Source organism: Taurulus bubalis (assembly GCF_910589615.1).
Source record: "Taurulus bubalis genome assembly, chromosome: 13".
Lineage (NCBI taxonomy): Eukaryota > Metazoa > Chordata > Actinopteri > Perciformes > Cottidae > Taurulus > Taurulus bubalis.
Window position 1 is genome coordinate 20126370 of NC_136601.1, and position 22385 is coordinate 20148754.

The following is a 22385-nucleotide window of genomic DNA, read 5'->3' on the forward strand; positions in this document are numbered from 1 at the left end:
TCTTGTGATGCTGTTTATACTCAAATCTGTGATGCCATCTGGAACCTGGTAGGCTGTTATTGGTTACTCCGGGAGCACCCAGGGGTACATTTTATTCTTCAGAACTGAGACTCCAATATAATAATGATCATTCGGGTTAAAAAAAAAAGAAACCTTCTGTCTTTCCCCAAAATCAGTCTCCCATCCACCGTCAATGCAGCAGCTCCGGACTTTATCAGAATCAGAATCAGCTTTATTAGCCATGCGTGTTGAATTCATGCTAATGTACATATACAATAAACAAGATAAATATAAAAAAGACATTAAAGGCAACAGTAGTCAAAAATAGTGCAAAGTAGTGCAGATGTAGGTGTCTGGTTAATTGTTCATCAGTGACGGCCAGATGACGACACAAGTTTGAGACTTACGTGTCTGGTTTGCGTGAGCTAGTGTTGCTAAGTTTATGGTACTTTCCACTTCGTGAAGGTCTAGTATTGAACTACAGTAGCTCGCCGTTTCTGAGTCTGCGAACACAAACCCTCAAACGTATCCATGGATTCACGAACGTCTCATCTCATCGTTTCCACGACAGAATGGCTCCCACATGCACACCAAACACCTGATCACCGGCCACTACCTGCACAACTTCTCCTACGTGTCGGACGGCCAGTTGTCCGGCCTGACGAGTCGCGACGGCCACGGCTTGCAGGTGAGGAGGGACGCTCGCGGAGTGCCTCTCTGGCTGGCGCTACCTGGCGGACAGGTGTACTGGCTGTCTCTTAGCAACAGTGGAACACTGAGGAAGGTGTCAGCCCAAGGCCATGACATCGCCCACATCACTTACCATGGCAACACAGGTCTCCTAGCAACCAAGAGTGATGAGAACAGTTGGACCACTGTTTATGAGTAAGTTTTTCTCTCTCTCTCTCTGTGTGCTTATTGTGCTCTCATATTTATTTTTTTCCTATCTCCGTCGTCTATTCTTCTCTTTTTTTCCTTCTCTCTTTCACTTTTTCTTTTATTCATGGTGGTTGCTGGACTCTCGGTGTGTGTGTGTGTGTGTGTGTGTGTGTGTGTGTGTGTGTGTGTGTGTGCGTGTGTGTGTGTGTGTGTGTGTGTGTGGACTGCATGCATGTGGAGGTGTTTCAATGTGAGTCAGAGCTTTTGTGTGCGGTGTGAAATGTGAGTGCCATCTAGTGGTCGGCCATCGCTGGAGGAATACAAGGGAGGCTTTTTTTTAATTTTTCCTGTTTAAACTTTGCTTAAGTGACTGATGATCTGAAGGACGTCTTTGCAACTCTTTGATCACACACATGTTTAGTATCACAAATATAGCACACACAGACACACATCCGTCTGAATTATTCACTGCGGACCGAGTCTCTGTCTCAAATTCCACAGCTGGATAATTACACATATAAATCATATTGACAGTTACTCTGTGCTGATGTTTGTGCATGACAGGTGTATGCACATGTGTGTTTATTGGCTTGTGTGTGCGCACGGCGATGTTCATTTGTCCGAGTGCGACAGTTATCCGTGTGTGTGTTTGTGTGTGTGTGTGTGCTTGTACTTGTAATTCACCTGCTTTTTCTTTATTCACCCAAGGTACAACAGCGAGGGACGCCTGACCAACATCACCCTCCCCACGGGTGAGGTGAGCGGTTTCCACGGCAACCTTGAACGTTGGTCTCGGGTGGAGGTCGAGGCGTCCACCCGCGAAAACTTTGTCACCAGCACCAACCTGTCTGCCAGTGACACCATCTACACGTTCAGACAAGGTAAAGCACTACTAAGTGCTTTCCCCCCTCTCCTCAGAGGTCATTAGTAAGCTGTAGGAAGACAAATAAATATGGAGGCACGGGAGTAATGTCGCCATTTATTCACGGCTTGACACGCTGGAAAGATTATAGCCTCACATGCACATGCATCTACCGCCATCGAGCTTACCGCAAACATGCCGAAAGGCCGTGTATGACTCATCCGGGGGGCACCAGGCCGCAGACAACATCCACAGATGTGTGAAGAAGGCGGACAGAAGGGCGCACTAACGTTTAAAAATGTATGACTGGCAATCTGCAGTAACGCGGCTGTTATTCTGGTCGGGTCAGATGTGTTTTTTATATTCTCCTTCTTCATCGACTGCACTGGATGTGTGAGAGTCGCAGCTTTTGGAAAAGGATTCATTCTTTTCTGTAAATAATTCACATTTGGTTCAGTTGTGACTTCGTCACATAACCACACTAATGGGAAGTCAAAATAATATATATTTATATAAATATATATATATATATATATATATATATATATATATATATATATATATTATCTATTTTATATATATACATTAGTTACAAAAAAGAAGCAGATCCGACTGACTCGTGAAGCGCCTTAATGACCGCGGGAGGAAAAAAACGGAAGAGAGGGCAGAGATGAAAAGAGGAGAAAATGAGAGTGGAGTGGAGAAGCCGCTCATGGGAGCAGTTTCCTCTCATGTCATCCCTTTAATTGCTTTCTAGCAGTTGTCACAATGACAGGACTTTAGGGAGAGAAAAGCTGCTCCAACACACACAGAATGTACTTGCACACACACACACACACACACACACACACACACACACAGTGTGCTACAGTATGACAGAGCTGCCAGGGAAGAGTTGAAATGACCCCCTATTTTAGACTCTCGTCTCCTCCTGCCTCTGAGGCAACAATAACCATATGTACAGAAAGAGGGTTTATAGTGGTGCAGGGGATATAAGTTACTATGCAGTTTATGAGCTGCATTACATTTTATGGTTAAAATATAGTTTTATCGTCATTTTTGTTTTTTATTATTTATTTCATTAATTGTGTTTTGGAACTGGCATAAGACATAGTCATATTGGCATATGTGCTTCTCTGTGGATTCTTACTCAGAGCACTGCAGAAATGAAAGAACAATTTCTGAGAAACCTTTGCAACGTGTGAAAAAGCTGTCATGGCCAAGCACCCCTGCTTACTTTGTCTCTCTTTCTCTTCCTCTTTTTATTGCTCTCTCACGCTCCGTCTTTCTTTCTCATGGTCTCCTTTTGAATAGATTACATTTTTCTAAAGATACAGTGCGGCGCTTAGGTTGTTGAGAACACTTTTTCCGTTAATGCAAAACAAAACACCCATATAATAAAGAAAGCCAGACTTGTATATATTGCATTCATGTAGTCTGCTGCTGTATCTCATTGATTTGTCTGCTTTTTTACCCCGTTTGTTTTTTCAAGACAATGACTGATGTTTTTTCACACTTTTTTCATCTGTTGCTGCATCCTTCTGTGCGTATGTGGTTTTGTGCGCCTTTGTGTTGTGTGTGTGTGTGTGTGTGTGTGTGTGTGTGTGTGTGTGTGTGTGCGTGTGCGCGCGCGCATCTCTTGTACGTGTGTGCCCCACCCATACGATCGCACCCCCAGACCATGCTCAGAGTTCATACAGAGTCAGCGCCGACGGGTCGTTCCTTGTGACGCTGGCGAGCGGGATGGAGCTGTCGCTCATCACGGAGCCCCTCCTCCCGGGAGGCGCCGGGGGCGGAGTCAGCCCCACGGCCAGCCGCTGTAACATCAGCCTGCCCGGAGACCACGCGCCCAGCCTGATAGAGTGGAGGCAGAGGAAGGAGCCGAGCAAGACTAACTACAGCACTTATGAGCGCAGGCTCAGGGTAAAGCACTAAATCACCTACTTATTCTTCAGCTAACTCGGCTAAAGTAGAGACTCCAGTCCTGTAAATGCATTACTACGCAAAGACAGCATGTGTTATTCCACTGTGGGAACCAGTAAACATCCAAACACCCGCACAATAATATGGAAACCTGTGTGAATAGGTCAGATTACGTCACACATGTTTAACGTACACTGAGTTAACCAAAAGTTGTGCAATATGGCCTTTGCAAGATCTGTCACTTCTCAGTCTCCAGTGAGACTTCCATTTCTTTGAGCCAATCTGTAGAGCAGTTTAAACCGTGCCACAGCTTGTTGTTGCGCAACATGTTTCATGTTTTGGGTGATTGATGACGTCACTGGGAGCCGTCTGATAGGTCAACTGACTCGGAACCCATTAGCTGTAATTTCCACAAATCACACACGCCGACTGCAACTCCTCTTCTCTTTTCTCCTTGGCACAGAAAGTACGGAAACAGAATATTTCATAAGGACGTTTTATCTGATGTGCACTAATTAATTTGCAATCCCCATGCCTCGGTTCTTCACTTGTTCACAAGGCAATTTATTGTTATTATGCAGGTCCAGTTTGTTCTAAATGTCACAATTAATTTATCCAAACTAATGAAATATCTGCCTGTCCCCGACACGCCACTCCATTTATATTTGCTTGTCGGTGGCCTTATTTATAAATTGGTGGTGATTATAAAGCAGAAAAAAGTTACCTTCCTCTAGCTGATTTTGAATTATTTTCTTTCAGGCACACAACAGGAACCTGCTGTCCATAGACTTTGATCAGAGCACCAGAGTAGGCAAGATCTACGACGACCACAGGAAGTTCACCCTTCACATCCAGTACGACTCGCTGGGCCGGCCCGTGGTCTGGTCCCCCAGCAGCAAATACACCGAAGTGAACATCAGCTACTCTGCCGGAGGACTGTTGTCGTCCATTCACCGCGGCGACTGGTCCGAGCGGCTGGAGTACGAGAACGACCGGGTGGTGTCCAGAGCCTGGGTCAACGGCAAGATCTGGAGCTACACATACGCAGACAAAGTGAGGGCTGCTCCGTAGGAAGCACTGTTTTTGTCTTTGCCGTTTGCAAAAGTCTCACGCATCTGCTCTTCCTTTGTTCTCTGCTTCAAGGTGATTGCAGTCGAAAGCAAAATTAACACTACAAGTGTGAGAAGCACTTCTGTTGTGTGACATGAAAACAGCACAATTAAAAAAAAAAGATTCAAATAATTTACAGTGCTATACTTGCAACAATCTTTCAATGTATTTTTTAGGTTCCATTCATTTTATTTTACTTTGAAAATCAATTTGCAGAGTGAAGATTAGGTCTGAGTTCACTTAAGCAGACTTTTTAAATCAGTCGGCACTTATAGCAACAGCAGCATGGCTTCGAGAGCCGTAGAAGCAGCCAATATATTCAGTGGGATTAATTACGTAACTCAAGCAAGTTCCAAGGCTCCGTAACTTGATTTTCACAGAGTGGTGAAAAGAAAAGAAACCAGTGGTTTCCAGAAAGTGGGTTTCATAGACAACACTGCTTTGAAAAACGGCTAGAAATTAGAATGTAAGACACATTTGTAATTTATTATGTTAAATGCAAAGAGGTATGTTCCTTCAAATGTGTGACAAAGCTGAGCGCTGCCCGAAGCTATAATTTCCGTCCTTGAGATTAATTGGACTATTTAATGAAATGATATTCAGCCTGAACTATATTTCATGTCAGATTTTGGTATAAGAAAATTACAGAGCAAATGAGTTTATATTACAGAACCATCTTGAAATTGTTAATACCTGCATATATTATTAATACATTAATATTATACCTCACAGTTAAATAGAAAAGTATTTTTACGCAAGATTATGTTACTGCAGTTCAGTCTGTTGAAATATCTGCAGCACTGCGGGCAAAGATTTTATAAGCTTGTCTGAAAAGTAAATACAAAATTCAACGGCAAACAAAATAGTTGTTTTTGTTTAGTGTAATAATTAAAGGGGAGACAATACGAGTTAATAGAGCAAACAAATGAAAACTTCCACCAGTTGATGACGTACATTGAGACAAAGATACTTTCTGAGCTTAGAGACAAAGTGTAGTAAAATAAACACCAATATGTTGCATGTTTTCTTTCCACTAGCCTGAAGCAAAATAGCCCAACATTTGTGATTTTTGTCTGAGTTGTCTCGCCTTAAATAGCCGTCAACGATTAGCTGAATAATGAACGGTCCTCCAGCTAAAACCAAGGTTGTCTCTGACGTTTTTCCCCGCATGACATTAAAATAAAAAATAAATGTACCAGACAGAGAAAGCAAGCTACAGTATTGTAACTCAGCCTGTGTTCCCGCAGTCCATTATGCTGCTCCTGCACAGCCAGCGGCGGTACGTCTTCGAGTACGACCAAACGGACCGCCTGGTCGCCGTGACGATGCCCAGCATGGTGAAGCACACCCTGCGGTCGCTTCTGTCCGTCGGCTACTACAGGAACATATACACGCCTCCGGACAGCCAGGCCTCCTTCATGCAGGACTACACCCTGGACGGGCGGCTGCTGAGGACGCAGTACCTGGGAACGGGACGCAGCGTCATCTACAGGTGAAGCGTTGTGCATCTTGGCCAGCCATACCGTACGATAACATAACACTGATTGGCTTGATGAAGGTAGTATAATTAATGTAGAAGCCCTGTTACACAGGCCTAAGTCTGGCTGACACAAAACGTGCCGCACACCCAGCTGTCCTTGCAAATGACTCTGATTGGACTAATGGGGAGGCTGATTAAAGGTCACATTCTTTATCATCGCCACTGATCTGATTTTGATGAAAGCTGTGGGACTGATTCGGGCAGTGTTTTGGCATTTAACATTTTTACTACTCGTTGGCTCGATGGGGACACTATAACAAACGGCCCTATTTTGGAGATTTGAAAGGCCGTAACTGCCACAGCAGCCAGTTTGATTTTGATGGAACGCTGAAGGATGATGCAACTTCTTCCTCAATGGCCCTCGGGGTCTTTGTATTATTCAAGAGCTGTATGGCATGTTTACTTATATTGAAGTTCAAATGTTGTGCCGTGCGTTTATTTTTTTCGACATGTCATTGATCATCTATTCTATGAATTCCTCTCTTCATTTTACATTTTATTTTTGTATTTTTTCAAGGTACACTCCAGCAGCGCGGCTCTTCGAGGTGGTTTATGATTCCACCCTGGTGACCTTCACTTACGACGAGGCCTCTGGCACCGTCAAGACCATTCATCTCACCCATAATGGCTTCATAAGCTCCATCCGCTACAGACAGACAGGTACGTATACACATGCACTCACATCACCTACCACCGATTTAAAATATTTACAATGTGCAACGAGTCATCTTTCAATGGATCATTTAAAACGTCGGCACTGTGACTAGACGGCACGATCACGCATCTTGAGTCAGATTTGTTGAGAGGTATCAAACTCCGTGTTCTGGCTTTGAGTCAGCCGTGCTGCTATTTCATTTCCACAGTTAGAAGTGTGAATAAGGCCGAGCATGAGCATGAGTGGAAGAGATTGTGGTCTACCACAGCTGTAAATACGAGACCACCCTCTGCGCTCTGAGCCGCGCCATCACTCCACACACATGCACACTCACACCTCCACCTCCGCAAATCAGACTGCCTGATCAAAGTGAACAAGTGAATCTATGAATACAAGCAAACATTTGGTGGGCTGAGGATGCTGCCAGCCTGCATGTGAACAGTCGTTCATGTTTTCTCATTCCACTCACACATTCCTGCGTGGGACATCACGAAATCCTACCCGAGGCCATCAATCATAACGTGGCAATTGTTTCACTTCAGATTGGGACAAATTAGTCAGAAAGACATTGCAAGAGAGACCCAGTATTGGCATTGCCATCAATGGGCCTCTTCAGCTGTAGCAGCAGCTATGTTCGGACACCTTCATTGTTAAGACAGTTCAACGATTCCCTCAAGTTACAGAGTCTTTCCAGGGTCGTTGAGAGCGCTCTCATCTCTGCTGCTGGTTCACTTCACACAGCTTTGTGATTGGCTCGCCGTAATCAGGTGTCACTAATCTGGGCGGCACAGCTGTGTGTGTGTGTGTGTGTGTGTGTGTGTGTGTGTGTGTGTGTGTGTGTGTTTATCGCTTTGCCCTCACTGTGAATAGACTCTCACCTTCCTTTAACTGATCTCATTTCAGCAGAACAAACGGAGCCTTGGAGAGAGGAGAGATAGTGGTAATTGTCCCTTGAGAGGAGACAAGGAAGAGTAGGGACCAATAGAAGTAGAGACAGAGATATAGAGAGGTGGGTATAGAGAGGTAGGCGAGGAAGAAAAGGAACAGAAAAGGAGAAGGAAAGATGACAGCTTGGGGAAGTGACAGCTAGAGAAGCGAGACGAACAGACTGCGAGTTCCCTAGGGCTGTAGAAAAACCTCCGTCTCACTCTCTTCTGCTTCTGCCATTCCCCCATTAGCGCAGGTTTAGAATCAACATTCCACAGAAAATAAAAATAGAGAATGTAATGCTGATCTAGCTCTCTGCAGTCTCCAACACTAGACACTTATTCATTTTAACTGCAATCAGAGTCATCTCAAATAGCACCATAATGGCGTTGCATTAGCGGGCCTTTATCCCAAATGGAGGCTGAGCTGCAGAAGCCAGCAGCCGAGGTGACGGATGGTGTTGTTAAAGTTGATGTTCTGACATTAAGGAGCACATTGGTCCATCATGGCTATTGTCTTTAGATTTCATTATCTCTCCATATTAAAGGTCACCGCTGGAAATGCCATAGAGGTGTGGGGATAGTTAAGTTGGAATGGATTGCACTGCGTGTGTCTGTGTTAATGATGTTGAATTAGTCCTTGATTTGAATTAATTAGGCAGCCGTTGTGCGGGGAGCAATGGTGGCCAACTGTGAGGGCCGTGTGTGCAAGTGCATGTGCGGTGTGCGTGTTGTTAGATCCGGGAGATAAGCCCCTCACACATGGCTATCTAACGTACCAGCTCTCCGTTCAATGGCTCCGGATCTCCGTAGATGGGTGGAGATCTGTTTAAAGCTGGTGTCGAGGAAACTCGCCTGTCCGTCTCACTGCCGTCCGTCCTGACGTCTACGGCGTCTACGTCCTGACAGATACACTCGACCGGGAGGCCCTCAATGTAGCTTCCAGTCGCGTCAGTTAATGGCAGCTTTCCTCTAGTGGGCTTTTGGTAAGGTGCCAGGATAGGTTTAAATAGCTAGGATTTAAGGGTCTGTTTAGTGGACTGGGAGATAGAATAAGCATTCAGAACTATATTGATGTTATGCACACAGCAGTACTTAGCTTTTTACGACCATGAACACACTTTTCTACTTTCATATGATAAAACTTTCAGGACTGCTTTTCTTTAAATGCAGGTTATATATTTATTGCAGGGTTATTAGCAGCGTAATGATCGACTTCATTTGATTACAGCACAGTTTGATCATATCACAAATTGTCTACTGAACCGTGGCTGGGTGGAAGAGTCCTTTGGTTGGCGGGACACCCAAATCCTCCTGCTAGAAATAGAAGTCTGTCTGAAATCCTCCAAACTCCGTGCAGAGTCACAGAAATCAGTGTCCTTTTAATTCTTGTGGTTTCAGCAGGGTAGGGGAAGGATGTGTGAACCACCAATTCATGCCCACGTTCGGTATCCTTTGAGCCGTGAGCAGAGACAGAGTTCTTCTAAATGCTTGTTCTGGACAATGTGTCATCGCCCCCACCTTCTCACCACCCTACCAGTTGTTCAATGGCGTAATTTCTTATCACAGTTTAACACACACACAATCTGACTTCGCTATAATAAGATGAACTTGATTCATTCTTATGAAGAAAAGCGTATTCTAGCAAAGTTAAGGATTTCCGCTGAAAAGCCGATTCTCCTCCACACACAGAGAAGTGCAGAGCATCCCAGCAGTGTATCAACAACAGATAGCGTAGCCAAAACCGCTCCACAAACTCTGTGCTCATACGTCTGCACAACAAGTTAACTCACACACACAGAATTAACGTCACACATTACCGCAAAATCAACTGTTAGGTTATACTCATTATTTATATATGCTCTGTGTTCCCCGGCCGGCTCTTATAGTCCAGTTTGTATGCCTTTCACTCAGGGCAGCTCTTCTGGGATCTACTTGACAGTGTATAGTAAGACGTATATGCTAATGTGTGTCATTGAATATTAAATATTGGTGGATTTCTCACATGGAATTGCTCTGGCTCCTCCCCGTAGGTCCCCTGACAAGTCGGCAAATCTTCCGCTTTAGCGAAGAAGGCCTGGTCAACGCCAGGTTTGACTACAGCTACAACAACTTCCGAGTGACCAGCATGCAGGCGGTCATCAATGAGACGCCTCTGCCCATTGATCTGTACCGATACGTGGACGTGTCCGGACGGGTCGAGCAGTTCGGCAAGTTCAGCGTCATCTTTTATGACCTCAACCAGGTAGGCGGAAATACTGTCGACTGAAATGCAACACACCTTAGTGAGGATGTCTGTAGTAGTCTCGCTTCAAATTGTGGCTTCGATGTTGCAACGTTAACAAAGATTGAGTGTGTTACGAAGCGATTAAGCATCTGTCAGCTCTTTGTTTTTGTTTTTATTGCCCATAACTTCACTGTTTGGGTTCATTATGGGCTCTCATCGATCGTGAACCAACCCCGTCTGTCTCGTCTGCGCTTGTCTAGGTGATCACCACCCATCTGATGAAGCACACCAAGGTGTTCAACTCCTACGGCCAGGTGGTCGAGGTCCAGTATGAGATCCTTAAATCCATCGCCTACTGGATGACCATCCAGTATGACTCGGCGGGGCGCACAACCACCTGTGACATCCGGGTGGGCGTGGACAACAACGTGACACGCTACACGTACGAGTACGACGCAGACAGCCAGCTGCAAAGTGCCTCTGTTAACGAGCGGCCTCAGTGGCGCTACAGCTACGACCTCAACGGGAACATCAACCTGCTCAGCCATGGGACCAGCGCTCGGTGAGTCGGCCGTACATCTTACAGCAATGAATGTGCTGTTACAAAGTCAGAACAAGTGTGTGGCACGCATCCTATTTCCAGCTTTGCTAGCAACATGGCTAGCTAAGGACTGAATTATCTCAACAACTGAAATATTACCATGACATATTTTACAGACATTTATGTAATGATCAGGAAAAAACACTGATATTCCCTTCAACCTCGGCTCGATTTGGTGTTTAGCGCTAATTAGCAAATATTAGCATGCTAACAGGCTAAACTAAGATGGTGAACTTGGCCAGTAGTAATTTGTTGATTTAATTCCAGACTGACGCCGCTGCGCTACGACCAGAGAGACCGCATCACGCACCTCGGCGAGTTACAGTACAGCGTGGACGACGACGGCTTCCTCCGCCAGCGGGCCAATGACCTGTTTGACTACAACTCCAACGGCCTGCTGACCCGCGTCTTCAACCGAGCGACCGAGCGCACCGTGTGGTATCGCTACGACGGGCTGGGCCGGCGCGTGGCCACCAAAAGCAGCCAGGGCGAACAGCTGCAGTTCTTTTACGCCGACCTGTCGCACCCCACCAGGGTCAGCCACTTGTACAACCACAGCAGCAATCTGATCACGTCGCTGTACTACGACCTGCAGGGCCACCTCATCGCGATGGAGCTGAGCAGCGGGGAGGAGTACTACGTCGCCTGCGACAGCGTGGGGACCCCGAGGGCCGTTTTCTCCAGCAAGGGCCGGCTGGTCAAAGAGATCCTCTACACCCCCTACGGCGAGGTCTACCAGGACACCAACCCTGACTTCCAGCTCGTCATCGGCTTCCACGGAGGCTTGTACGATCCTCTCACTCGGCTCGTCCATCTGGGCAGGCGGGATTACGACACGCTGGCCGGCCGATGGACTTCGCCCAATCACGAACTGTGGGGGGAGTTGAGCAAGGAGCCGAAGCCGTTCAACGTGTACTCCTTCAAGAACAACTGCCCCGTGGGCCGAGTGGAGGAGGTGACGGAGTTTACTACGGGTGAGCCTCACACACACACACATTACAGCTCTCACACAGATACAGACAGGTATTTCTCTCTGCAGAACCTACTGACACAAATACACACACACAAACACACACAGGAAACATCTGCCATGAAGTGGCATAGTGAGTGAACGGGGCACTCAGCTAACCACAGGTGAGCTGCATGGCGGAAAGAAATGATGTGACAGACAATGTACTGGCAACAGAAAGGACAGCCATGCCTCTGATCAACTTGTTTTTTAACTCAGGCTGTTATGTTTTGTTCCCTGTCTGTCAACAACATACTGTTTCCCCGGGAGACCAAACAGAAACGGAGGCGAGGGAAAGAGATGGAATGGGAGAGCAGGAGAATGAATATAGGATGTGGGTGGGGGCGTGTGTCCTTCTGGTTAATGGAACATTCATTTGGCCTGTCACGTTTCCCTGCAGCAGGATTGTTTATTACAGATTTTGTTTGTCAGGGAAACAGCAGCCGAAGCGTCTCTGCCCGTATTATGCTCGTCTATTGTGTGAGTTCCTGTACAAGGTGTTGTTTGCCTGGCCTTATGACTTTGTGTTTGCTTCACGGTATACACGTTATATTCTAACTTTGCAATTTTCTCTCTCTCTCTCTCTCTCTCTCTCTCTCTCTCTCTCTCTCTTTGTGCGTCCCTCTCCGCGTGTGTTTGTGTGTCCAGACATCGGCAGCTGGTTGCAGCTATTTGGTTTCCAGCTTCATAATGTCGTCCCGGGCTTCCCGAAGCCTGAAGTGGGCCGAATGGAGCAAACATACGAACTGATGAAGACCCAGACCAAGACACAGGACTGGGACTCCAGCAAGGTGAGCCTCCCACCACGGCAGACCCGGTCGCCTACTGCTCTTTCTGATTATCCTTATAATAGTTTGGTTAGCCCTTGGTAAATGCCAAATACATCTAAAATATTAGTTTTAGTCATTTTAGCCTTCTCTTTTCTCTTCATGTTTGATGACTCATTCTTCCTCCAGCATTATGGCTGGAATCCACACCACACTAAAATAAATAATGTGTTTCAATATCAGTATGAGTGCTGAAATTAATAATTAGTCGACCGACCAATTAGTAGATAAATCTACAAAAAATCTGCAATTATAATGAATCCATTGTCATTGAAGTCACTACAGTCAAACATGGCTTGGTTCCAGTTTCTTAAATGTGAAGATGTGAAGCTTTTATCTGTTTCATATCATTGTAAATGTAATTTATTTAAGGATTAGACTGTTGGTCAATTCAATGAAAAGACTCTTGTCAGATTAATCCATTATGAAAAAGGTCGTTAGTTGCAATCCGATGAACATCACAACATGAGTAATTTAGGTAAACATACAAAAATAAATGAATGTTCAATAAATTCATAACAATACACCCGTTATGCACGGGACAAAAAAAAAAACGATATAAAAAGCAATAAGCAAATTAATCAAATCCAGTTATTTTGTCATCTTTTAACAAATTTGCTTGCTTTTACTTTTAATTAATTACATTTAACAGTATTACAATTTCATCAGAGTCCGGCTGCAAAGAATACTGTGGAAGCCCATTTCCACCAGTAGAAGAAAATCAAAAAAGATCTTTCAATAATCCATTTTTATCTCGACTTACTGAGAAACCTTTCGAGATACGACGTCATCATTTTGAGAGAAGTAAGTCATTATATCATCATTGTGGGTATTGTTTGACGACAGAAGTTGTGTTACTACTAAACACCTAAAAGGTATCGACTCACTGGCTGCATCCTGTGCTTCGTGCAGCGATAGGTTCAAAGAAACACAAACAAGCCAAATTCTTCCCTTAAAAGCAGAATGACAACATTAGGAGCGCTGTGGGAGACTAGGAAAGTAATAATCTTAATTATGCTTCGTTCCTCTCGGGTTCGCTTCTTTCACAGCAGACATTTTGACTTTTTGTAATAAGAAAAGCACAGTTGTTACAAATAACATTAATTATGGCTCAGTTCAAATGTCTATACCGTGACAGTGTGACGCACAATACCAGGACCTTGAAACTGGAGCAGCTGAAAGGAATTCATCTCTCATTCATTCTATTATTCACAGCTGTGCGACAAGTCAAATGTCTTCCGCCAAAAAGCCCCATTGTGCAAGCGTCCAGGAGACTATTGAAACACACAAATGGAAGAGAGGCGTCATTAAAGTGCTTTTCCTGTTACAATTCAAAGCGTCTTTTGTGGAAGAATCTGCTCTCACGGATGACACATTACCACCTAAGTGCATTCAAACCTCCTAGATATCTTTTTGTTAACCAGTAGAATGTGTTTTCCAGGTGGTTTTGGGGATCCAGTGCGAGCTGCGCAGACAGCTGAGGAGTTTCATCTCCCTGGAGAGGCTGCCGCTGGTCTCGGAGCCCGTGGGCTCGGCTCGCCACAGCCCGACGCGCCCTCCTCCCTTCGGCTCCCGGCCGTCTCTCCTCGGCCCCAGCATCCGGTTCGCCGTCTCCCACGGCCGCGTCAGCGCCGAGGTCATCGGCGTCGCCAGCGAAGACAGCCGGCGCGTGGCGGCCATCCTGAACGGCGGCGTCCACCTGAGCGGCCTGAGCTTCACGGTGCACGGCTGCGACACCCACCACTTCCTCCAGTCCCGGCCCATCGAGGAGGACCTGGCGCTGGGGCTCGGGGTCGGGGGCCGCGTCCTGGAGAGCGGGGTGAACGTGAGCGTGTCTCAGATGAGCGCCACGGTGAACGGCAGGACTCGACGATTCGCCGACATCACCCTCCAGCAGGGGGCGCTGTGCCTGTGCGTGCGCTACGGCGGGAGCGAGGAGGAGGAGAGGGCGCGGGTGAGGGAGGAGGCGAGGAAGAGAGCGGTGGAGGGGGCGTGGCAGAAGGAGAGGAAGAGGGTGGATTTAGGGGACGTGGGGAGCCGGCCGTGGAGCGAGGCGGAGAAGCAGCAGCTGCTGTCCGGAGGACTGGTTCAGGGTTACGACGGCTACTACTCCCTGCCTATAGAGCAGCAGCCGGAGCTGTCCGACTGCCCCTCCAACATCCACTTTATGACTCTCAGCGAGGTGGGGGGCAGGTAACAGAGACAGGTGAGCAGCCCCCCGCCCCACCAAAGACTGCCTGTTTCTACTCTACTCTGATTTGTTCTACTGTTTCTATACTGTATCAAAAAAAAAAAAGAAGAAGAAGACGACAAAGAAGAAGAACAAGAAGAGAGATTAGGTGGAAAAATGATTTCCAAATGCCTTTAATTGTGACAAAATGATGGTATTTTATTATTATCGTCCAGTTCTCCAATTTCTAACAGTGGCACAAGCAGTGTGGTTTGGCTGTGGCTTCGCTTTTTGTATCCTGACCGACCGACCGACCGACCGACCGACTGCCGGACTGATGGACTTGACCGTCTGTCATTTGCTGTTTCAACACTGTTCTTCATTTTGGATTCACTGAACTGTAGAGACGAAGACTTTAGGATTGCCAGTGAATGATCCTCTTCACGACTCAAAGAGCTCTCCGGTTGCCATTTGAGTTCCTCCATTGGTTTACCTCGGATATACTATCGTTTACATATTGTGTAAGAGAGGCCTTGTCAACTCTGGCACTCCCCTTTAGAGAAGGAACGCTCTCCTGGCTTCCTGCCTCTGGTGTGCTCCAACAGTAGTTTGTATGAGTGTGTATACTAAGATCAAGAATGTACATAGCCAGTGCTTTCACACTGAAAAAAGTGCTCAACTGGAAATTCTGTTGTTCATAAGTAAGTGTCAGTATTGTTAATCAATAGAAAAACAGTTACATTTTTGCAAAGAATTATACATGGCTATAGTAAATATTCTCGCTGAAAAATCTGACTTTATTGGGTTACAATGCTGATTAAAGTTATTATGTGTGAATTACCAGATTGCTCACTGGGATTTCATCGGTATTTTGTTGCTTACTTCTCTCTCCGTCTGCTCTCTCTCTCTCTCTCTCTCTCTCTCTCTGTCTCTCTCTCTCTCTCTCTTTCTCTTCTCCGTCTCGGCGCTTTCCCTCCACACATTTTTTCCGTGCGCTCTTTGTTCTTGTTTCTGGGAGTTTGTAACTTTCAAATGCGCTGTCATTATCACCCATCATTATGGCTCAAACCGAGATATGCATGAGAAACCTGCGTCTGTCAGAAGAGGAGGAGAAGAAGGAGAGAGAGAGAGAGAGAGAGAGAAAAGGCACAGAGGAAGGGAAGAAGAAGTGTGACAGCTGAGGCTCAGCGAGTGGGTGGTGAGTGCAGAAGGGGCAGGACCTGGAGTTGGCTGTGCGCTTCTTGCAGCTTGTCTCCTCTCATTAGGAAACGCCAATCAGGCTCCAAGTGAACTTCTTCCAAGACCCCCGAAAAAGAAAGTTTAAAAAGAAAGTAGAAAAGTTTGTTTGTTTTCTCTCTTTTTTTTTTTCTTAAATGGAGCTACCACTAATCCACCTCCCCGTCCGTCTGCCTATCCCCCGCTCGCCACCCTCCCACAGTCACTCCACCATCTGCCCACCATTAATTGTGTGTGTGTGTCTGTGTGTGTGTGTGTGTGTCTCTCTCCTGGGCTACGGATGACAACGCCGCACAATGCGTGTTTTCTGACTGCGAGCAGGTGATGTACGTCCCCGACTTAGCGCTTTGCCGATGCACCGTCCCTTCTCAGCCATATGCTCCGTTAGATACCGTCCAACCTCGCCTGGAAAGATGGAGGGTCCGGTTGCTAGGAGACCGCTTCACTGAAGAATGGTCTGGGCTGAACTGGATGCTCTCTCGCTCTCTCTCTCTCTCTCTTGCTCGCTCTCATTTTTTTCATGAGGAGCCAGTAATGTCAATCAGATGAATGACAGCTTTCACCCCTCCCCCTCTCTCTCTCTAGCAGTCAGCATTCTCTCCTCGGAAATCAGTACTTCAATATGTCAAATTGAATTTTTGTTCCACATTATGTGTCAGACGGGATGGCTGTGTATGCGTGACCCCATTTAAAAGAGTTTATTTCAACCAATATCATTTATTTCCTTTGCCATTCACACAACTGAATTGTATTAAGAAAGCAGAGCACCGTATTTGTTGTCAGCTTACGTATGCAGAGATGGATATTAATGTTTCAGCAGTTGAATATTTTACATCACATCCCTGAAAGTTATGAGGCTCTGCGTGTGCCGCATACGCAGAGGAGGGGAAGAAAAGAAAAGAGATGCTCGAAGGAAGCTGAGATCTGAGTCACAGCTCGAGCTCAAATGACTAGATTTAACTAACGGAATGATTAATTGTTAGAGAAAAAAAAAGATTTACTTCACACATATCCTGCAAAATGCAACAGTCGGCGTCATGCAAAAAAAAAAAAGAAAGTGTTGTTTATAATTCGGTCAATAGTGAGCTTTGGGTCTCCTCCTAACTAAAGGCTTGCCGCACCGCCTTCCTGTTCCTGTGTGGGTCGCTTAGCAGCATGCGGGCCTCTGGGCCTCTGCGAGCGCCTCAGCCCGCGTCTCCGCTGTGACCGGGTAGCGAAGAGGCATGGCAATGCCTTGTCCCGGCTTCTGGAAAACTGCTATCAAGTTCCTGATTCGCCGGAAATATCGCTTCTGCACACCAGGAGTGGTCTGAAACACAAGAGGAGAGTTAAGCTTCTCCGTCTTCATCTCCACATCGACTCCCACGGGGAAGGGAAGAGGACGGGGACCGGCTTGAAATGAGCTCTCACGGATTCACCTTTTATAAAAGACATCAGATACGCTGAAAGCAGAGGCAGAAACCTCACTGCATTGTGGGAAGGGAATCACGGCAATTATATTTCCATCTCTCCGGTCCACTGATCCACACTGAGCTCGCATTTAAGGCAATAAAAGGTATCAATAAATGGGATGATGCAAAAGAATTTAATCAGTAATTGCTAAAAAAATATATATATATATTACGGAAGAAGGATGAAATCTATACTCGAGGGGTTTAGAAGCTAAATTAGGATTTGTTCTCTGAAAGTATTCACTCCCCTGAGCTTTTTTTTAATAAATATATCTTTTGTTAGACAACGAAATGCGTTTATGATCAGATTTACGTGTGACATTCAAGAGGCTTTAAGTGTCCCAACAGCTTTACTTGTGACTGAAGAAAACTGAAATAAGCACAGAGATCCTTTTTAGTCGTGGCATAAAAAACAAAGCAAAGTTATTTAGAGTGCATCTTCCAATGAACAGCAATGTTGTGACTTTCATTTGACTTCAGTGAAACTTCATCAAGGATCTCTCAGATCATTTTTCATTGCAGTAACCCTCCTAACATTACCAAACTATGAAGCATTATTAGTATTTGTATTATCATTTAGTTAAGTAAGGACACTTACTTAACTAAAAAAAAAACACATTGCTTGTTTTCATTCTGTGCCATCAATAAAGCTGTAATGCTGAAAAAAAGATTCTTTTAAATCCATTTGTAAATCCTTCAATCAAAGGCAGAAAGAAACCTCTCCACCAAGAAGCACTTTGGACGCTTCCGTCTCCGGCCACAAGTGTTACCTCTGTTCCCCGGAATATTTCATTAAAGTGATTGATATTGCACATGAATAATGTAAACTGTTACTGAGCTTGTAGTGATGTTCGTTTAATTCCCGGAGCGAGGGGCCAAACGCAGTTACAACAGCCTCTCGTTGTCAGCGAGAGACACAGACGTCAGATGTCTCCATACGTTCACATCGCTGTGTGTTTGCAGCCCTCAGTGCTCCATTACACATCCCATCAGAAATGCTGTCAAATGCAATTCTACGTTTCCCATCTCTGGAGTATATGCTGATGCTGTGGAGTCTTAAATCTGGTGTTTTAAAGGGTGTTATTGCGAAAGGAAAAGAATCCATTTCTCAGCGCTGTCGTTCTTGGAGAAAAAGAAAGAAGAAGAAAAAAACAAGAAAAACATGTTTCCCTGAAATTCATAGCTCGCTAAATTAGACTGTCACCAAAAAACAACCTCGAGAACTAATCAACGGCAGCCAAAGTGAGGTGGGTGTGCAGCGGTTGTTTTTGCTGCTCCTGTAAAGTTTTTAGGGCGTCTGCAAAGAACGAGAGCAAGAAATGCAACAATAAAATGTCTCACTTCTGCAGCCCACGAGCCGGTGCCGTCCTGGTGGAGTCGGTACGTGTACACGAATCCCTTGTACCTGCACACAGAAACAGCTTTGACCCTCTCACTTTAATGAAATAAATCACATTTGCCCCAGAAGTCATCATTATCATCATCATCATTATTGCTCCCGGGAGGCTCACACTATTATATTATATATACATACAGGCTTTTTTACTAGATAAAAAGCCACAATATTTTTGAGGGTTTTCAGTTAATACTTCAGTAAACGCCTTGTCGTGCTTCCATACGTGAGGAGATCAATAACCTCTGTAAAAGTAGGATTAATGTGTCGATGTGATGACTGAGGCCTCGCATCAGAAGAAGAGATACTTCCCAATCAGTCGTTGTACTCACAGCACACACAGGCAGTAGACGCCGGCCACAGAGTCACTGTCGCGGACGAGGTAGCACCCGTCCCGTCCGTCCCGGGCCAGCCGCCTCTCGCCCTCCTCCTTGCCGATGGGCCCGTGGTAGACGGACAGGTCCTCCATCACGGCTGCTCCCCAGTTCTACTTGTTGCTCCCCTGCTCTCTCTTCAGTGTGTCACTGCAGGCGAGCCTCTTGCTCTTCACGGTGAGTCCTCCTCCAGACCGGGGTTGCAGGTAAAGCAGCGGCCCAGCCTCTCATCGGGTGTTTGGATCCTGAGCTTTGGCAAACCAGCCAAATGTCCCGCTCCTCGTACCCTGACTGATAGCAGCTCTCTAACCTCTCTAACCCCTGTGTCTTGTTGCTCAGCCTTCCTCTTCTACCACGACACACACATGCACACACACAAACACATACACACACACACACACACACACACACACACACACACACACACTCCAGCACACATGTAAAATGTGGGTTTGTGTATATCAGGAAATGATTGCATTTCTTCGACAGGAAATAACTTCAAAAATTGTAACTGAACATGTCCACAATAATAGAAAGCACAAGAAAAGAATGCAAACAAAGAAGCAATATCAATCTTTTCACACAGGAAAAAGGTAAAGTGTGCTTATGCATTGAATGTTTCCAGCTAATTCATCTGGAGGCCTCGCTTTATTTTCTTTTAACAGAAGTTTGCTTACTCTTCTTTTTTTAGTTTCCAGCACAGTTCCATGAATAGTGATGTTCATTTTAGTAGAGGAGCATGACTTAAAGGTCAGTTCCTCGACATACAGTAAGTACATACATGCATGTACTCATTCATGTGAAAATACTCCAATACACGTCAAAGTAAAGTAAATGTACTTAGTTTAGGAGAAGTTTTCATCCTCCAGTAAAATGGCCCATATATATATGTATTTTATATATATTATATATATATAATTTGTATTTTATATATATAATTTGACCAGTTATTCAAGTGTTATTCAAATGTGGAATATGAGAACAAAGTACTTCAAAATTATACAGCACTTGATTAAATGTATTTAGTTTCACAACTGACTAAATTTATAGAAAATGATCAGTAATTATTCTTATTTCTTGACTTATTCTGTAATAAAACACATAAGAAGAGAGAGATTTACTCCGGGGCCTAATCATATTGTTAAATGTGATTGGGACCACGTTACCCCCCCTCAGTGACCTATACGCTGTATCTCCAAAGACCCCACCCACCCTGGACATGCACTGTTTGCTCCCCTTCCATCTGGAAGGAGGTACAGGACAATTAAAACACGCACAAACAGACTACAAAACAGCTTTTACCCACAGGCTGTCAAATGTATAGATTCCCCCCCCCCCCCCCCCCCCCCAAAAAAAAACACCTGAGGACACTAGCACTAACTGCTGAACAAATATTCAATGGCACATGCACTTTATGATGATCCACTTATTTATCTGTCTACTTGTGATGTGAATGTTTCTATGGTTGTTTTTAATGTCTGTCTTTACTGTAAGAGCTGCTAAACTGTTTTTCGTTGTTTTCGTGACAATGACAATAAAGTCTCTGTTCTATTCTATTCTAAATGTCGACATGTTAAATTGAAATCATGTGAGCTTGATGTATGACGGCAGCCAAGCAGAAAGTTAAACCTGCTGTTAGAAAAGCATCACACACCCACACCGTCACAACACATGTTCTCAGTCACATGACACTGATCCGTCGTCTTTAAGACGTGTGTTGAGGACACTCACACCTGCTCTGGAGCACAGCGAGGCATCAGCTAACGAAGCTGTGCAGCAACATACTGCTAGAACGACTAACTCATCCTGCAATCTGTCCTGTCACCGGGAAAGTTCTGTTGTGTCAAACTAAAGATGGCTGATTAAAATATTAAAATATGGAATGTTTGCAGCCGTTCCCAAGATGACAGCGTCTGGTGTGAGAAGCTCCTCAGCCATGTTGAGATGTATGTTCTCAGTGATGCTCTTCATGAGTCCTTCAGGCCTCCAGATGCTCCCTCAGAAAGGCCCACCGGTGAGATTGTCGCATGCAGAGCGTTCCCCGCGCTGGCGGCGCTCTTTAAATGCAGCGTTTGTTGAAGATGTCTGTTTTTATACATTCAGAGCAGAGCATACATGAGTCATCAGTCTGTGTCAGAGCCATCTTTCCCCTCGGCTCAGAGAGATCATGAGCGGTGGGACTCGGGGGCTCTGTCTGGTTAAGCAGCCAGTGGCATTTTAGGCATCGCTTTTACAGCACTTTAGCGCCATCCAGTGGCGGATTTTGCAAGATTATTGAGGAACGATGTGCTGCAGGTCAACTAAAAGTACAGACTGGATGCCTTTCCCCCACCCCCACCTTTTGGTGGCTTACTATTCTGGATAAGCATTCAGGCTATTTTAGTTATACGTCTAGAATAGAAATGCAAAAGCACCATTTCGACTCTTTCCAGCATTTCCCACTTGGTATAACAGTCCCACGGTCTTCACCAGTGCAAAACTAAATGAAACCGAACTCTCTCGGCTCACAGAGAGGCCGGCCAGGTCAATGCAGAATGCAGAGGATCTATACTGGACACAAATAGCAGACAGAGATACATCATTGATTAGCCGGCTGCTCCCTCCAACCAACTCCACCGGCCAGACTGGAATGTATCGTAAGGATATTAATATGAGATTATGATATCTGGCCTCGATATGTATGAAATCCATGTGAAGCATTCTGGGAGAAAGGAAGAGGAAGACTCGCTGTCCATCTGCCCGGCCGACTGTAATCCAGCACACTCATTGCCAGGTGTGTGTGTGTGTGTGTGTGTGTGTGTGTGTGTCTGGGTGGGTCGGGGGGGGGGGGGGGGGGGGGGGGGGGGGGGAAGTCACAGCTGTTGGAGGGTGAGATTGTGAGATTGTGAAAAGGAAAGTAAAAATCATTGATGGAATCACAAAAATCTCTGTACGCGTGACATTGGACTGGAACCAATCAGACGAGCTCCCATTTCAGTAAAAGAACAGAAATCCAACAAAGAAGTGGCATCTTTAGTGAAATATCGTTCACTTTATTTCTTTATATTCTTATTTATAGTCATTTTAATTTTCCTAAACTGTCTCCATACAGAATAAGACAATACAAATGTTACAAGTTATATGATTACACATACGATGTATTTACCCAAAAGCATTATGACTGGTTAGTAATTATTCAATTCAATTCAGTTTATTTTTATTT

General features: G+C 45.3%; 2 protein-coding genes across 2 annotated transcripts in view; one reads left to right on the forward strand and one right to left on the reverse strand.

Annotated features, from left to right (window-relative positions):
• The window catches only part of tenm1 (teneurin transmembrane protein 1), a gene marked incomplete at both ends in the record, with an annotated part of 157259 nt that extends 142503 nt beyond the window's left edge, over positions 1-14756 (forward strand). Inside the window, 11 exons of the mRNA XM_079228505.1 lie at positions 572-885; positions 1588-1760; positions 3420-3664; positions 4424-4717; positions 6022-6266; positions 6832-6974; positions 9929-10140; positions 10383-10684; positions 10991-11697; positions 12381-12523; positions 14001-14756. Coding sequence (XP_079084631.1) covers positions 572-885; positions 1588-1760; positions 3420-3664; positions 4424-4717; positions 6022-6266; positions 6832-6974; positions 9929-10140; positions 10383-10684; positions 10991-11697; positions 12381-12523; positions 14001-14756 — 3534 coding nt within the window. The remainder of the gene's footprint in view (positions 1-571; positions 886-1587; positions 1761-3419; positions 3665-4423; positions 4718-6021; positions 6267-6831; positions 6975-9928; positions 10141-10382; positions 10685-10990; positions 11698-12380; positions 12524-14000) is intronic.
• A 2220-nt stretch (positions 14757-16976) lies between these two features.
• sh2d1ab (SH2 domain containing 1A duplicate b) lies at positions 16977-19278 on the reverse strand (the record flags this gene model as incomplete). The annotated part of the gene is made up of 3 exons (XM_079229247.1): positions 16977-17274; positions 18758-18821; positions 19142-19278. The coding sequence occupies 3 exons, from the start codon at positions 19276-19278 to the stop codon at positions 17113-17115; spliced, it is 363 nt and encodes a 120-aa protein (XP_079085373.1). The 3' UTR covers positions 16977-17112.
• Positions 19279-22385: the final 3107 nt, after the last annotated feature.